At 34.8% G+C, this 16,661-nt stretch overlaps 1 protein-coding gene across 1 annotated transcript; it reads right to left on the reverse strand.

The window, feature by feature from the left end:
• Positions 1 to 129: 129 nt before the first annotated feature.
• Positions 130 to 15,336, reverse strand: LOC134535541 (large ribosomal subunit protein uL14m). Its single transcript, XM_063374691.1, has 3 exons — positions 15,043 to 15,336; positions 13,632 to 13,685; positions 130 to 517 (listed from the first exon to the last, which is right to left on the reverse strand). Exons 1-3 carry the CDS (start codon positions 15,245 to 15,247, stop codon positions 264 to 266), a joined length of 513 nt encoding a protein of 170 aa, XP_063230761.1. The 5' UTR covers positions 15,248 to 15,336; the 3' UTR covers positions 130 to 263.
• Between the last annotated feature and the right edge of the window lie 1,325 nt (positions 15,337 to 16,661).

Genomic DNA, 16,661 nt, shown 5'->3' on the forward strand with positions numbered 1-16,661 from the left:
AAATACTTAGAATATTGTAAAGCCTTTCCACAGAATGATTAGATAAAAATGCATGTTCATATTTGTTCTTCCTTTTTTTTTTTTTTTTTAAATTTTGAAAATTACAGTTAAAAAAAACAAACTAAAATCTTAAAATACACATGTGAATACTTTATTTACAAACACAATATTTCCAATTAAAAAACTATTTTCACGGTACAACCATCACAATAACGAAGCAGTTTATTGCCACTTAAATACTTGAGTTATTAAACTCTCAACTATTAAATAAATTTTGATGCTATCGCCAAAAGCTTTGTGTAGTCGGCACCTTTGGCATGTGTCTTCTCTTTGAGAATCGTTCGTAGCACAATTGGTATAGGAACATGAATCCTTGTTCCCAACGGTGTACCATTATCATCAATAAGAACAATATTGTTTGTATCAAATTTTGGTACTAAAGGCTTCTGAATTTGTTTTGCACCAACTATTATCCCTTTTTTCTTCTGGCCCTTGATAGCCACCAGGACTTTGTCCCCTAAAATCAATTACAAAACCAATCAGTTACAAAACTTATCATGTAAACATGTATTTATCATAATGAGTTTATATTGCTTGATTCCAAGTGCAGTGACCCCAAATGGTGGCACTGTGGTGAAAGAAAGAGAACTCTGTCTCTCATGGATGAAAATAGAATAAATTAATCTTTGACCCTGGTACTCTTATTCGTGTGCTGCCAACACAATATTCAACTTAAATTGTGTTTTTAACGTTCTTAAATTGTTTTGACAAAATAAATCCTGTTCTAATATTAATTTCTTTGATTTCTAAATTATATTTTAGTATTCTGTTATTTAAATTTAGACTGTATATTCATATTTAACTACTTAAAATCAGCAAAACAATGAATTTTTAAGTTCATTAAATTTATCTCGGCAATTGCACAAAAATATTGCCTTAAATATTAATGAATATGCAGACATTGTAAAAGTTTTTAAATGTTTATATTAATTACAAAAATTAAATTTCCTGAAATAATATACATTCTACAGTTCAGTAAAATTGGAAACACTTGTTTATATTTGGTTTTTATTTAATTTTCCATGATAAACTGACTGCTATTTCTCTGCAAAACATTAATTTTTTATGGTATCCCATGATTTGAAACTGATCCTCTAATGATTAATGGCTTGATCCTGTGGTGCAAGATGATTGCAGTTTTAGTTCATAACATCAAAAGATCCTAATGATGATCCTGTGGTACATGAGTACGTTGGAAGATCCTGTACATAACAAAAAATATTGACATATAATAATGAATTATGATTGTAACTTGAATAAAAAGGATTTTTTTTTTCAACCTACAATCATAATTCTTTCTTATTTCACAATATTTTTTTTTATGTGCAGGATCTTCCGATGTACTGAACTAAAACAGCAAGCATCATGTACCACAGGATCAAGCCATCAGGATCCAAAAATAAACTTGGATACATGAAACACCAGCCATATCCAGAGCTGCCAACCTCAAATCACACCCATCAGTAATGACAATTAAGTTATATGAAAAAAGTACGCATAAATCATGCACGATAAATTTTTCTTGGGGTATTATGACACACTCACAAGATAAAACAAGGACAATAATATTCAAAAAAAGAAAAATATAGGCCTATGTATATGAATAATATGCAAATTAATGAATAAAAAAAATCTATTTGAACAATACAATCATCTGAATATGTAAGAAATGTCAATAATTTTACCGGAAATTTTGAATCTTCAATTCAAAGTATTCAAAGTTAAACTTTAAAACAACTTTCTTTTTATTTGCTTCTTTTATCCTGGTTGGATAAGAACTGTCATGTAAACAACCAACAAGACAAACACAATGACTTGTAAACAATAACTCTGCGTTCGTTAGTTTTTTCTTCAGATGTAGCGAAAAAACGACGATATAGATTTATTACTTGTCATGGCTATAAAATGACCCGCATGTTTCTTTGATTAATATGCCGTCTACAATCATCCCTTCCACCATGTGCAATAGAAAAGTCACACGTGCATACATTACAAAATGCGTGGCGTTCCAAACGTTTGAAAACAAGCATGGCCATTCTTTTGAATATTTAAGTCGAAAGTTCTGAAGAATTGTGTGTTTTCTTTCCCCTCAGATACACATTATTCTGTCACACGCTTCATTTCTACAACCGGCACTGAAGAACACAACACTATCGAAAAACATAAAAAAATTTCACGTCTGTAGAGACGGAAAAACACTATGATGAAAAAAATGGCTTTCAAGAAATAAATTAAAACAACACAGGTTAGCCAAAGTACCGTACAAAAATTATCAAGATGTAAGTAGCCTTCAAACGATAAGTCCGAGAATATGTACTAGTTGTATCGTACAACGGACGTAATACGATCCCATTTATATTTCAAAACACGAGAATTAATTTACTTATTTCGACAGTACATGCGCACACTTATTAGTTCCATTATTTGCGCAACCAAGCGTTCACGAAACACGCACAGCAGAAACGGAATTTTCTCCGTTACCATGCAGCACAAAGCCTCATTTCCGTAATAAACCAGCGATGTTCCGTAATTCCGTAATTCGGGGTTAAATTCCGTAATAATTACGGAAAATCCGTAATAGTTGGCAGCTCTGCATATCAAACAGAATATACGATAACTGTTATCAAAGAATTCCCTGAAAAGATTGCAAAATTAATTTGTTGGCTACTTTAGTGCACAGCATGTATTCCTCACAGAAAAGGAACAACATTAACAATTTAATTCAAGTTTTTGGCTCCCATTAGGCTTGTTACAACATTACTCAAAATAGTACGTACTCTAAATGCAATATAACAAACATTTCATAATAAAAGTCAAAACAATAAACATAAAATATAAGCATTCAGAATTCCTTACAATTGCAATACAGTCATTATTTAAACAAATTTCATTATTACAACACCTGCATTGACTAAAGTTCTCCAAAAAAATTTTTAAAACCCACACGGGTAAACAATTAATGTTGGCGATTCCATGAATACATAGGTATTTTAATGTAAAGGTGGAATTACAATAGCACGTCGTCTCTGTCCATCAGTCATCCTTTGGTCCCGTCAGTCGACCAGTGATTTTCAAAACACTGCCCAGGGTTCATACACAAATTGAAAAAAAAATTTCAAGGACAATTCCAGGACATTTCACAGATTTTCAAACATAACAATTGTTATTTGATACTATGTTGTAATCGATAAAATGGCAAGCACTTAATTCAAAGATAAACACTAATAATAATAAAAATGCAGTTTTTCAATATTTTTCCAGGATTCTAAATTACAACAAAACAATTATTAACTTTTTTTAACAGTTTTTAGACAGTTTTTTAATCTCTTCACTTAACTTTGTGACTTCGGCTGCCGATTCACATGGTTTTTTCCTGTATGCGTTGGACTTTGAAAGAAGAGTGAAATCATTTATTTTCTCAGCAAGTAATGCCATTGAATCAGCTTCTTTATTCATTGAATCAATTGATATCTCAATCTGCAGCTTCTTCTTCTTCTTCAGTTCTTGGACAGTTTCTAACATGTATAACCTCTTTATACTACTTTCCTCTCTAGATGTTTATTTCTTCTGTTCATCCAAGAAGTGATGATAGCGCATTCTTGATGATCTAGCATTTGCCAACAGTTCTTTACTGAAAATAACATCACTTACTTTTTTATCTTTAAATTCATCGTACACAATCCTCATTGCTACAATTGTTTTATCTGTTAAATTTTCCACAAGCCTTTCTCTGTTGACAGAGAAACCACGTTCTCCAGATGCTTGGCCATGAGATTGAGTCAAAATAAGTTTAAATACTTTCCACAAATCTGTATACTGTTTGTTGTCCAGGAAATATTTACAAAAAAAAAAAAAATCTAACCTTTGAGTATTTCTACCAAAGTTTGTAAACTGTGAAGGATCTGGTGACACTTCTCTGAGGAACAACTTGAACTGTAGTAAAGTTGCATCACACACACCTGTACTGATCAGTTTTCTATTTTCAATCTGCTGAAGCAGGCTTTCTTTCAGACATTTTCCCCCGGGGGGGGGGGGGGGGGGGGGAGAGAGAGATGGGGAAGGAATGAGAAGAAAAATTTTGTCTGTTAGGTCAAGCAATTATTATTAGACCTTTAAACTTCAATTTCATGTAAAAAAAATTACCATATTACAAAATAATGAACGTTAATAAACAAACTAAATATTTAAATGCTGAAGCCTACTTTGATTGTTTTTTTACAGAAATCGTATCCGACGACCTTTTTTCCTTGCATACAAATCAACTGTTTTTTCAAGAAACTCCTCAGTCGGAATCTCAGGAGCCTCGATACTTATCATCATGCAGTGAAATAGGGTTCCCGGTAGCATTCTAGATCTTGTCTTATTCAAAATTCTGTTCATTGTACTGAAAGATCTTTCCACCGAAGCTGTAGTCACAGGAATGGTAAGAATAATTTTGCAAAGTTTTTGTAACTCGCAGTAGCCTACATCAGCCTCAAGGAGTTTTATCACTGGACTCTCGTCCAATTTGAATTGCCCGCTATGAATCATGGATCGTATAAAAAATTGGAAGGATTTCAAGTCTGCAAGTACACCTTCGACATCGAGCATAGGAAAGTGTGCGCAAAACTTACTTGCATCATTGTCTTTTAATTCTAATAATGATTTAAATGTGTCAAAGTGGCTTGAAAATACCAGGATATCTATCGATTTGTCGTTGAACCTGTCTTCAATTTCTTGGAGGACACTTTCACTGTATTCTTTCATACCCTTGAATGTTTTTTTTTTAATCTTCATCAGCAACTAGGCACACCTCAGATCCAAACTTCTCTGTTATTTCGCTTCGGACATTTTTTTGCAAGTCGCTGTTGATGTCTCCACACTGGTCTGCAATATCTCGTAAGTGAAGTTTTGTTGTAATTAGAGGAATGACTTTGGTCAAACTCAAATCCTTTCTCTGCAAAGCATTACTCAGGTAAGAGAGTGCACTGAGGAGTTCATTCATCACATGACAAGTTATGAGAAAACTCTCATTTCTGATTTCCAGCAAAATTCCCCCAGCTAATGACGCGAGGTCTGCTCCTTCTTTATGAATGTGCTCACAAGCCATCAAAATAGACTTCAAGCATCTTAAGGGGCCCGCCTACCTGGGCACACATACGGTGTGCAGAGCTTCAGGAAAAACAACGCGATTTCAAAACTACTCAAGATATCCGAGTGGGGCCTATTTACAAATAGCATTTAAGAGTTCGCTGAGGACCGAAAAGTACTTTTAATTTCGGATTAAGTTTTTAAACTGTATTTTTAGAAGCGTTAAAATGCCTATAACGCGTGTTTTCAGAGTAATTTTTAGGCATAAAACAATCAGTACAGATTCTTGAAAGCACTTAAGGGGCTTGCATAACACCTTTATCTTCATTTCTCCGCCATATAATGTTACGGTCACCGCTCAGATTTCACAGTTATCCTGTGACGACGAGAAGACTGCGTGCCAGTTCAGAGCCTTGCTCTTAGAGGCGATACCGCGCTAGAAATACCATCGAGCGTCGCGCTTATCATCTCGCCTCACTAACACACATACACCCCTGACTAGGCGGGCCCCTTAAGACAGTATTCACTACCTTGTAGTGGGACAACCATCTCACTTCAATACATTCTGGAATCTTGAGAACTGGATCATTTACTACTGCTTGAATTTCATGCAAAATGTTTTCTTTTTTTGGTGACTTACTAAACAGCTTATAAATGTCTTTCAAAACATGGAAAAACCTTTTGACTTTCTGATTTTTATTCCTGCAGGAAGCTGCTGCCAGGGACAAGATGTGTGCTCTACAGTGTATGTAAATAACTTCCTTGTTCGCCTTCTCTGAAAGCTTCCTTCTTACACCTCCAATATTTCCAGCCATATTAGAAGCACCATCAAATCCAAAGGCAATAATATTTTCATAATTTAAATCAAGAGCAGCAAGTTCCTTGTCAATTGCATCTGCAATAGTTTCTGCCTTTCCATTTGGGATTTTGACTATTGCTAAGAACTTTTCCACTGGTACTTTATCTTCCACAACTCTAAACATAATGCTGAGCTCCATTTCATTTTGTAGTGAAGTACTTTCATCAGCTAGAACAGAGAATTTCTTGTGTTTTAATGTTGCCTTTAATTCTTCTCTCAAAATTTCGCCCATACAGACCAAAAGCTCGCAGGCGGTGTCCTTGCTGCTATAATTCAATCTGTCACTTAGAGAATTTCTCCATTTACTAAAATCTTCATTCAGTTTGTCGAGAAGACCTTCAATCAAGCTGTTATATGTAGTAGTGTGAGCTATTTCTTTCTTTACTAAAAAGTACAAGCCGCGCAAGAGAGTTTTTAAGCCTTTTCTATTTATGTCTCTTTCATTTTCACTCTGTTGAATCATTTGAGTATGAATAGGTTTCCTCGTAGCAGAGCCATTCCACCTCAATTCAGGCAGTTAGCAAGATAATGTGTCAGGTCACCATCTCAGATTTGCTTTAAAAAATTACAGCAGTTACAACCAGTGCAGACAAGAAGTATGCCAAAAGGATTTTGTCCCAAAAAATTTTTTCCCCATGTTATAGCCTTTTGAAGTTGGTTCAAAATCAAAAAAGGTGGAAAAAGGGGTGTTTTTTAAATGAGCGGCATTTCAAAACTATTTTACTGATTTTGTTGATTTTTTTTATTTTGTACCTATTATAGTGAACTACAGAGTGGAATAGTTCCAATGAGCCCAACGACAATATCTTTAAGGGGGGGAAACTAAAAAATTTGGCAAAAAATTTAGATTTTTTTGGATTTTCAAAAAAAAATTTTTATGTGGAATAATCAATTTTCATAAAAAGTAATTCTGGTAATATGTAGACCTATTACAGTAGTTTTACAAGAAAAATTGTTTTTAATTCTATGATGCATGGAATTATTAAAATTTAACTTTAAAATTTTCAAAATTTGACAAAAGTGCCATTTTTGATTGAAAATTACTGAAAAACCCCATATTTTAAAAATCTGAAAATTTGTAACTTTGTAGTCCTCACCTTTATTAATAGCATGCACTTTGTTGGATAGTGTGTTTTTGCCTGTAAACATTTCTAGAATTTTTTGAAAATGTAATGTCATTACCTTTTGTATGTTGTGCATGCTCAATTAATAAATGTTTTGTTGGTATCTAAATAGTATGTGATAATTTGTAACTGGTTTTGTATGAGGGGAAACCTTGGGAAATATGAAGGGGGAGTCCCTATCTGAATATTCTCAGGCGCTTGCTGTAAGGGGAATCCCTGGTAGCTTGAGGGAAATCCCTGGTGACCATAGGGGGAATCAACTACAAGACTACAAGGGAATTCCCAAACTTTTGCTGTTACAGTTGTGTTGTGTGTGTTCATGGGTGATGTTCAGCTAGTGAACTAAATCATGTCTGACTTTCATAGTACGGAGAGAATTAAATGTGTGGACTACATTAAAAGGCACAAAAAAAGTGTGTATAAAAGTAAATGTGTGAGGATGTGTAAGGTGAATGATTTAGCAGATGATATTCAAAAGTTTGTGGGTGTATCTGTTTCAGTAAATAAAAATGATATTTTGTGTAGCAACTGTGTTACTTTTTATAAAAAGAAATTTCTGGAACTTGCTGAAGATGCAGAAGAAACATCCACATCAGAGAATTTTATTCCGGAGGATGAACTAGTAAGTGTTTTAAATAGCAGTCTCATTAAAACATTAAATGTAGAAGTATCACCATTGAAATCCCCTTCAGAGGTGAGATTGGATAGGAGAGAAGGTTATGCGAGGAAAAAGAAGATAAAATTAGTTGATGAGTTAAAAACTTCTGCTGTGAACAAATTACAAGACATATATCACGTGCATCTTTCAAGTGAGTCTGATGATGAAATGCCTGTGTGTGTCAATTGTAGTCTATGGTTTTCGAATATTGACTCAGCTCTTCATACTTGTAACTACAATGGAAAAGTACAGCTACTAACATTGGTACCACAAACATTTAGTAAAACTGTATTGAAGGAAAAATTACCTTCAGTGTCAAAGTACCTCATTGATAAATGTTGCACAGTTATAAAAAATAAGGGAATTTATGCTCAACCTGACCCCTATAGTGGACATCCTTTACCTACACAGGTACAAGATCTAGCATTATCATATTACCTAGAAGATAGTAAAGACTGTTCAAGGGAAAGTCCAAACAAAAAAGATGTTATTTGCATTAAGGATGGTAATGGCGAGAAAGTAAAAAAGGTTAAAAGATTCATGACAAGGTCCATCAAAGAGGCATACAAAGCATTCAAAAAAGATAATCCTCTTATAGAAATTAGTCTTTCAAAGTTTTATGCCTTACGACCAAGATGGGTGAAAATTCAGCCAGAACAGACTGTGTGTTCTTGTATTTACTGCAGTAACATGCAACTTATCTGTGTAGCTCTTCGAAATGTAACAAATAACCAAATTGATGAAGACTATCTTCTACTGAAGTGTTTGTGTGACGAAACAAGGAATGAAGATTGCTGGCTCGAGGAGTGTGGTGACTGTCCTGGCACAGAAACATTAACTGTTGAAAACTTTGGCTTGGATGAAGGGGAAGAAGTTACATTTGCGATTTGGGAACATGGTGACCTCATAAAAAAAACTGTATCTGTAAATAATTTTCTGGAACATGTAAGGCATTGGGTTAAAAAAGCTATTCCTCACAGTTACATTAGGAAAATACAAAGGGAAGGAATAGCTGAAGCAAGAAGTTCTGTCCAACAAAATAATGCTCTTGTTTTACATTTTGATTTTGCTGAGAACTGGTCAGTTGTATTGCCTGATGAAATCCAAACTTACCACTGGCAAACTGATCAGCTTTCACTGTTTACCTGTGTTGCATACTTTGGTGCGGAAATAAGAAGTTTTGTTATAGTATCTGATGATATAGCTCACGACTCTGCTCACGTTCTCTGTGCTTTAGAGGTTATAAAACTGGAAATTTCAAAATTTTGTCAGTTAGAACTTTTGAGTTCAATAGTGTACATTACAGATGGGGCAGCTGGACATTTCAAAAATAGGTTTCAGCTGTATGAACTATGTAAAAATACTCAAACTGTTGAAAAAAAATGGATTTTTTCTGCTACAGGGCATGGCAAAAGTGCATGTGATGCAATAGGTGGTTTGTGTAAACACTTTGCAACTAAGTTCAATCTTCGGGCAGAGTGTGTTAATGCCATTAGAGATTCTGCTTCATTTGTTGCTGAAGTAGGTAACCTTGTACCAAAGATAACTCTATTGGCTCTTGAAAGTAAAACAATTCAAACGTATAGGTCATCTAAGGAAAAAGAATGGGCTACTGTAAAACCAGTTGTTGGAATACAATATAAACATTACTGGCTGATTAAAAATGAGACATACATGGGACGCACAATTAAAGATAAAATAGAAATAGTTGTACAATCTAACCAGATTAAAACACATTATTCAATAAATGATTTCCAAGTAGGCCAGTTCGTTGCTTGTGTATACGATCAGAATTGGTGGATGGGACAGATCACTGGTATATCTAAAGAGTTGAACGACATGACAGTGTCTTTTATGCATCCCCATGGTCCAGCTAAAGGGTTTCAGTGGCCACAGGAATCTGGAAAGAAGAAGGATGAATGTCCGGTGCCACTACAAAATGTTTTGTTAGCAGTAAGCAATCCTACTCCACTTGGACAATCAGCAAGACTCCACACTTTCGACAAAGCTGAGTTGATGAAGATCCAGCAGATCTACTGTCTTTAATCAGCCAAATAATATTTTAGGAAGTTTGTCAATATGTGTTACATATAGTTGAGGAAGGGTAAGCAGTCTACATATAATTAATTATAGGTACATATTGTTGGTTTCAATTTTACTTTGAAATTTTGGTTTTCATGCAAGTTAAAGAGTATGCATATGTATTATATGTGTGTATATGTATTGTGCATATTATGTTAATGTGATAATGTATACACAGACTCTCCTTTTGTAATTCCCAAGGTTTCCCCAATTTACAAATTACATCTCACTTTTTGGAAACTAACAAAACATTTGTTAATTGAGTGTGCAGAACTTAGAAAATGTAAGAAAATTACATTTTCAAAAAATTCTAGAAATGTTTACAGGCAAAAACACACTATCCAACAAAGTGCATGCTATTACTAAAGGTGAGGACTACAAAGTTACAAATTTTCAGATTTTTAAAATATGGGATTTTTGAGTAATTTTCAATCAAAAATGGCACTTTTGTCAAATTTTGAAAATTTTAAAGTTAAATTTTAATAATTCCATGCATCATAGAATTAAAAACAATTTTTCCTGTAAAACTACTGTAATAGGTCCACATATTACCAGAATTACTTTTTATGAAAATTGATTATTCCACATAAAATTGTTTTTTTGAAAATTCAAAAAAATTCAAATTTTTTGCCAAATTCTTTAGTTTCCCCCCCTTAAAGATATTGTCGTTGGGCTCATTGGAACTATTCCACTCTGTAGTTCACTATAATAGGTACAAAATAAAAAAAAAATCAACAAAATCAGTATAATAGTTTTGAAATGCCGCTCATTTAAAAAACACCCCTTTTTCCACCTTTTTTGATTTTGAACCAACTTCAAAAGGCTATAACATGGGGAAAAAATTTTTTGGGACAAAATCCTTTTGGCATACTTCTTGTCTGCACTGGTTGTAACTGCTGTAATTTTTTAAAGCAAATCCGAGATGGTGACCTGACACGCTCCTGCCTGAATTGAAATGGAATGGCTCAGCATGTCTTCTGAGGTTCTCCATTTCTACACTTATTGAGTGAGCTGCAGAATGTTCATGCTTCTCTAATTTTCCATTCTTTCCTAAAGCTTTTCTGAAAGATGTAAATGGAGTAGTAATAAACACTCCACCTGTTTTTTGCAGAACCTTTGCATCATTTTTCATGAAGTTTTCACATAGTTTACAAAATGCACCTCCTTTTTCTTCATTGTAGATCAGCCAACTGTATTTCTGTTCCCAATTTTTGTTGTAGTGACGTTCTACTTTTTCGGATGATTTCGCTGGATGCGGACTGGATAATTCTGCACTTTCATTTTCAAAGCATTTCTGTTCAGTCAGCTGGACTGATGGTGATGGGCCTGCTTCAGTTCGCGGTTTTTGACTGGGCCCTGCTGCGACATTAAAATAGGAGTCTATTGTTCTTTTCACGTCGAGGTAACTCTTAATGGAGATAGTCTGGTACTGACTGGCAGTATAAACTATTAATTAAAACAGCATTATGTGAAGAATATCAATCTAACACGCACAGCATCCACACACATTTTGACTGATTTTTACTTTTCAGAAAGAAGTGGATAAATGAGCAGGGTGGCAAAATTTTGGGGGTGACAAAACTTAAGAAGTAGCTAAAAGAGAGAAAACACTTTTCTACAAAAAAAAAATAAAACACTCTTTTAAGCTGTCAAAATATCACCATGTACTACCTAAAAACACTAAATATGAACAGCACATTTAAAAAAACATAATTCATAGTATCACTATCTATTGTTAAACGATTTGGTTGAAATCAGGGGCATTAATAGTCATCATTTTAATTCTGGCAATTTATAATTGCGCAAAACACTTTTGTTTGACCAAGCCCAAGATGGTAGTACTTGTGCAATGCCAAACTGAATGTTTTAAAATTCTAAACTCCTAACAATACATTTGTTTCACTGTGCCAAATGTTATTTTATAAATACGTAACCTGGGCTTAGTCCATCGTAACCGTGAACCACCTACTGATCTACTTCTAGGTTTCTTGGCATCAGAATTCATTAAGTACTTTACATACAGTTTACTAACATGCATTATAAAGAAATTACTTGATAATGTTAAGATGATACTCAAAACGTCAAAGCGATGATTTATAACAGAATAATTTAATTAGTATCCAAAAGTTTTTGTTGCGGCCATATTTTTACATTGGATTGGTTAATTATTGTGTTTATATACTTACAGGTTTACAGAAAAGTACGCAGAAAACCATATGCACTACACACTTGTAAACGAAAACTACACTAGCACGCCAACAATGAGTAGCCTACACGTCGAGGTCTGCCGTTACCAACAGCCGTCTGACGCACCACCAGCTCAACGCACACGCACGACGCACAGGGAGGAAATGACCCGCGTCTACTGGAAAAAGAATGTTAAGAACTTGTGAAAGAATATATCCCTCTTCTGGCCCCTGTGGAAAATCGAAAGATAAAGAAATGCTTATGCATCCACATCTCTGTACATTGTTACCTTCGGAACGAGTTTCTCCAAAAGATAACCAGGTCCGATGCCGAAACGATTTTTTTCCCCGTACGATAGCAGAATGCCGAGACAAGTAGAGCCGACCCGATAAAGCGCGCTGCCTTTCATTTGATAACATGGGTTCATATTACTGCCGTCTGGTCCGGGCCGAGCCGATCCGAATGATAAGCGGTGGAAACGTAATAAGGTGATTCACAAGAAAGAAAGAAATAACTATTAAAGTAATAGAAAGCTGTGATCAAGAAGCATGCGAAAATGCCTTTCGATTCCATTTCACAAAGCAAAGGAATTTAAAAAAATTGCTATTCGAATAGGTTATCCCAAACTTTCCGCACATCTTCCGTAGTCATGAGTAATGTGACAATTAATGCATGGCTAAAACGCGGATGTGTAGAGTTCGATGAAAAAAATACTGAAATGTCTGGTGACGGAACTAGTTCACAGTACTTAAAAAAATTAACATGTCATTGTATTCCCACCATACATGTGTGAGTTAAAGGGCAAAGATAAAGAGGTGCGTTCGGGAACATAATACCGTGGGGGCGAGCACTTGAGACACACATGCTGGACTCTGCTAACTGCATCTATAACAAAGGATGCCTGGCAAACCTATTGCAATCATTTATATAAACGTAACATTCTGAAAGAGGGACTGCATAATAGACATGGCCATGAACCAGTTTTTAATCAATTTACATGAAGATTGTGACTGTAACGAATTTCTTTCCTTAACAAGTAACATTAAAATAATGGATTCCAATTTTATTTTTTGAATATTCCCCGGGGGGGGGGGGGGGGGGGATGCTCTGGGAGAAGTGCCTGAAAGAAACACTGTGCTGAAGCAACCTTTTAAATGTTTCAGTGATTTCAGTTTCATTGCATAGTAGAGTTCTAGGGTCAAGACACCTGGAAAATCTCACTACAGGATATTTCAATGGATTTTTATCTTGAATTCTTTTAACCAATACTTTCAATAACTGTAGACAATCAGGTTTGAACACTAAAACAACCTTGTCTGTGACTTTCTTTTGTGTAACACACATAATCAGTTGTTTTCCTTATCCAAAATTTCCTTCTTTATGAATAATGACATTAGTCCATACAACAATTCTATTGTGTCAGAAGCTTGGAAAGGAATCATGGGGGAATCAGTCTGGTATCACTTGAGGTATGGTTGTATCTGACTTCCAATAAAGGAAAAGAAAGACAATTTGGCAACCATCAGTGTATCTTTAGTAGCCTTCTGAACAGTCTGAAAAGTCTTGGTACACAAAGCAGATTTGGGTTTACCTTTGCAAGAATCGACAAATGCTGTAACTTGTGGCCAACTACCAATAGCTCGTTCTGAAACAACAACAACATCCTCCACCCAAAGGAAAATATCAACTTGAAAGCTTTGCAGCTGTAAATATATTTTTATGATTTGTGACAAGAAGGAAACTGTGATGTTTTTTTGCTAAGTGTATTACTGACAAATGAATATAAAAGTTAGAATTATGTACAGATCTGACTATAAGTAAATAATAATTTCCTCATTTCAATGGCTTTAAAAATGTTTTTACTAGTATCTCTGTATTAATATATAATATTCATATTAAGTTTGAACATTAACATTGGTGAAAACACCGAAATGAAAAAAAAAAAACAGCTTTAAAGTGCAAGATCGTGTATTACGCCTTTTTAGTTTATAGATGAACGTCTATTTCACGACATGTTATCTATGAATTTATGTTTGTTTACAATACATGCTGCACGGACGGAAAATTACTTCAGTTAAAGGAAACTTTAGTTATTTAATCAAGTGTTTTACTGTAACACAGAGTGTGCTAAATAAAATTTCAAGGATACCGATAAAATTTCCAGGACAATTTACAATTATTTGCGAATTCCAGGACAGTTCCAGTACTGGAAACAGTTTTTTGAAATTCCAGGTTTTCCAGGACGTGTATGAACCCTGCTGCCTGTCCATCATGGTATTTTTCCATTTCAACTGTTGAGAAAATTTAACGTTTGGGGGAAAATTCTCTTATGTAGCTAATTATATTACTTAATCATATAAACTAAGTACATGTAATCATAAACTCAATTTTTTTTTTCACTCTGGTATTTTCACATTTCCAGTGTTACCATGCATAATTAATACACTTGTGACTAAAACCATTTTTGTTTCAAAAAACAGATTTTCAAATGTGTTCAAACTTATTTTGAGAAATAATTTTGGAGAGCTAAACAGTTAAAAAAAAAAAAAAAAACTTTAATACCTTCTAATATAATATTTGACATGCAAACACCTAAATGACATTAGAGGGTTATAATTTCATCCGTCCGTCAAAAGTATGAAGTTACTAAGCTTTTGATGGGCAAATGGATGGTATTTTTCGGGCCATCATGTAATGGACGGACGGAGGCGACAGGCTATTGTAATAATGTCTCCTAGTATATGGAAAACATATATTCCTATTTATTACGAGAAACAATGAATGGTTGCAGCAACATATCACAGGTATTGTAATGTAAAGAGATAAAAATTTTAATTTTTTCACAAAGTAGTACGAATTCATCCTTTCGGAGTAAATTTAGGGACGTGTGTAGTGTGAGAAAACAAAGTTTAACTTTTTTATCTCCCCGTTTTAAAAAGCCGCGACGACCCATAATTACCCATATAAAGTAAACATATATGTATATAAATATAAAACCATACCAATTTTACCAACACCGACTTTGTTGTATATGTGTATACATCTAGGAGGTTTTCCTTCTGCCATTGCTTGCTTTCCAATTTCACTGTTGTCAACAACACGAAGCCTTGTTAATTTAATAACATGATTACAAGAAGCCGATAAATGAATAAAGTTTAATCGGTTGCAAGTTAAAGATACGTGCAAATGTCTTTGGACTGCAAACATTTTTAAAATAGGTAATTACCAAACTACAATTTATTCTATGCAAACTTTGTTTGGATACAAAAAAAAAACAACACTACATTTACAAGATGCTACTACCATGGGTGGTCATGTCTGCGTTATTCAATTAAAACCACGTGAAACCAGACACTCTAATCTCTGCGTAAAACCATTTTGTTTGCTTCAACTATTACGCCTCTCTTTTCTATGGGTTAGACACAAAATTGACTAATTGCAAAGTTTGCATTTTGTAAAAGAGTTATAATATTTTTCCAAGCAAGTAAATGATTTTGATGGAAATTAAAATTCATGCTTATTAACTATCACCAGACGTTATCAAACACCATTTATGCAATAATTTTGGGCAAAACAATATGGCGCTAGTGAGGTTGATAAGTGATTTCAACAAAGACACAGCATGAAATCAACCGACAAATTGAAAGCAATAATGATTACCGTCAAAACGATTGGACTAGATAATATATGGAGAAATAAAAGTGTGTGTGTGCAGTCCACGCACAACAGAAGTGGAACTTCCTGCTTATTTTATTATTATATATTGGGAACATAATAATATTTGGCTGAGGTATCAGATTAAAATAATGTAAGTATGCGAGCGCTTAATTATTCTTTTGTGTAAGTATGAAAAATGTAGAAGTGTAAACTATGTAAGTGTGAAAGTATGTAAGTATGCAGCTATGCTGAGTCATTTCTGCCTTTGGTGGCTGTTTTCTCTACCAGTTTCCCCACCATGTACCAAACTATTCCCTATTGCGAATGGAATTTTCGTAATGCTCTAAAATTGTAACCCCCTCAACAAATGTATATCCTTCGATTAGCAACAGACAACCTTGATGTGTCCCAGGTGTCGGCTAGGGACAGTGGAGCGATTAAGTGGATTCAAGAAGAGGCGGCCCCACATTGGGTCCCAAATTGGCATGTTGGTGTTTCTGGATAAAGTTCTTTATTTCAAACTGACGTCGTACCGACCATGGCCGTTAAGCTCGTGCTCCGCACCGCCAGTACCGTATCCCGTTTTCGGAGCGCGCCCCTCGCCCAGCCGGATTGAGTCAAGCGAGCGCCCCGGGCGTGACCTCAATTAACTGAATTAAAACAACAGGACACGAAACCCTGGGGGCTCGACTACAGAAAAAAATGCCCAAACGAGGCATTAGGACGAAATTAAGTAATCACATGCAGTGAGCAAGTGCATCATAAAGACTCCGTTCGGGGGCGGCTCGCACGGAACAGTAAACAACCCTCGTTACTAGCCAAAGCGGCTACGGGCCTTGATTAATTGGCCTATGATAGTGGTCTTGTCAAACTAAGGGAATTCAAACCCAAACAGTGCACATTGAGAAAATTTGTAGTTAAATTTACAGTCGCCAACTTGGTGGCGCTTTTTAAATTAATTATT

The sequence above is a fragment of the Bacillus rossius genome, chromosome 8 (genome assembly GCF_032445375.1).
Source record: "Bacillus rossius redtenbacheri isolate Brsri chromosome 8, Brsri_v3, whole genome shotgun sequence".
In the NCBI taxonomy this organism is placed as follows: Eukaryota; Metazoa; Arthropoda; class Insecta; order Phasmatodea; family Bacillidae; genus Bacillus; species Bacillus rossius.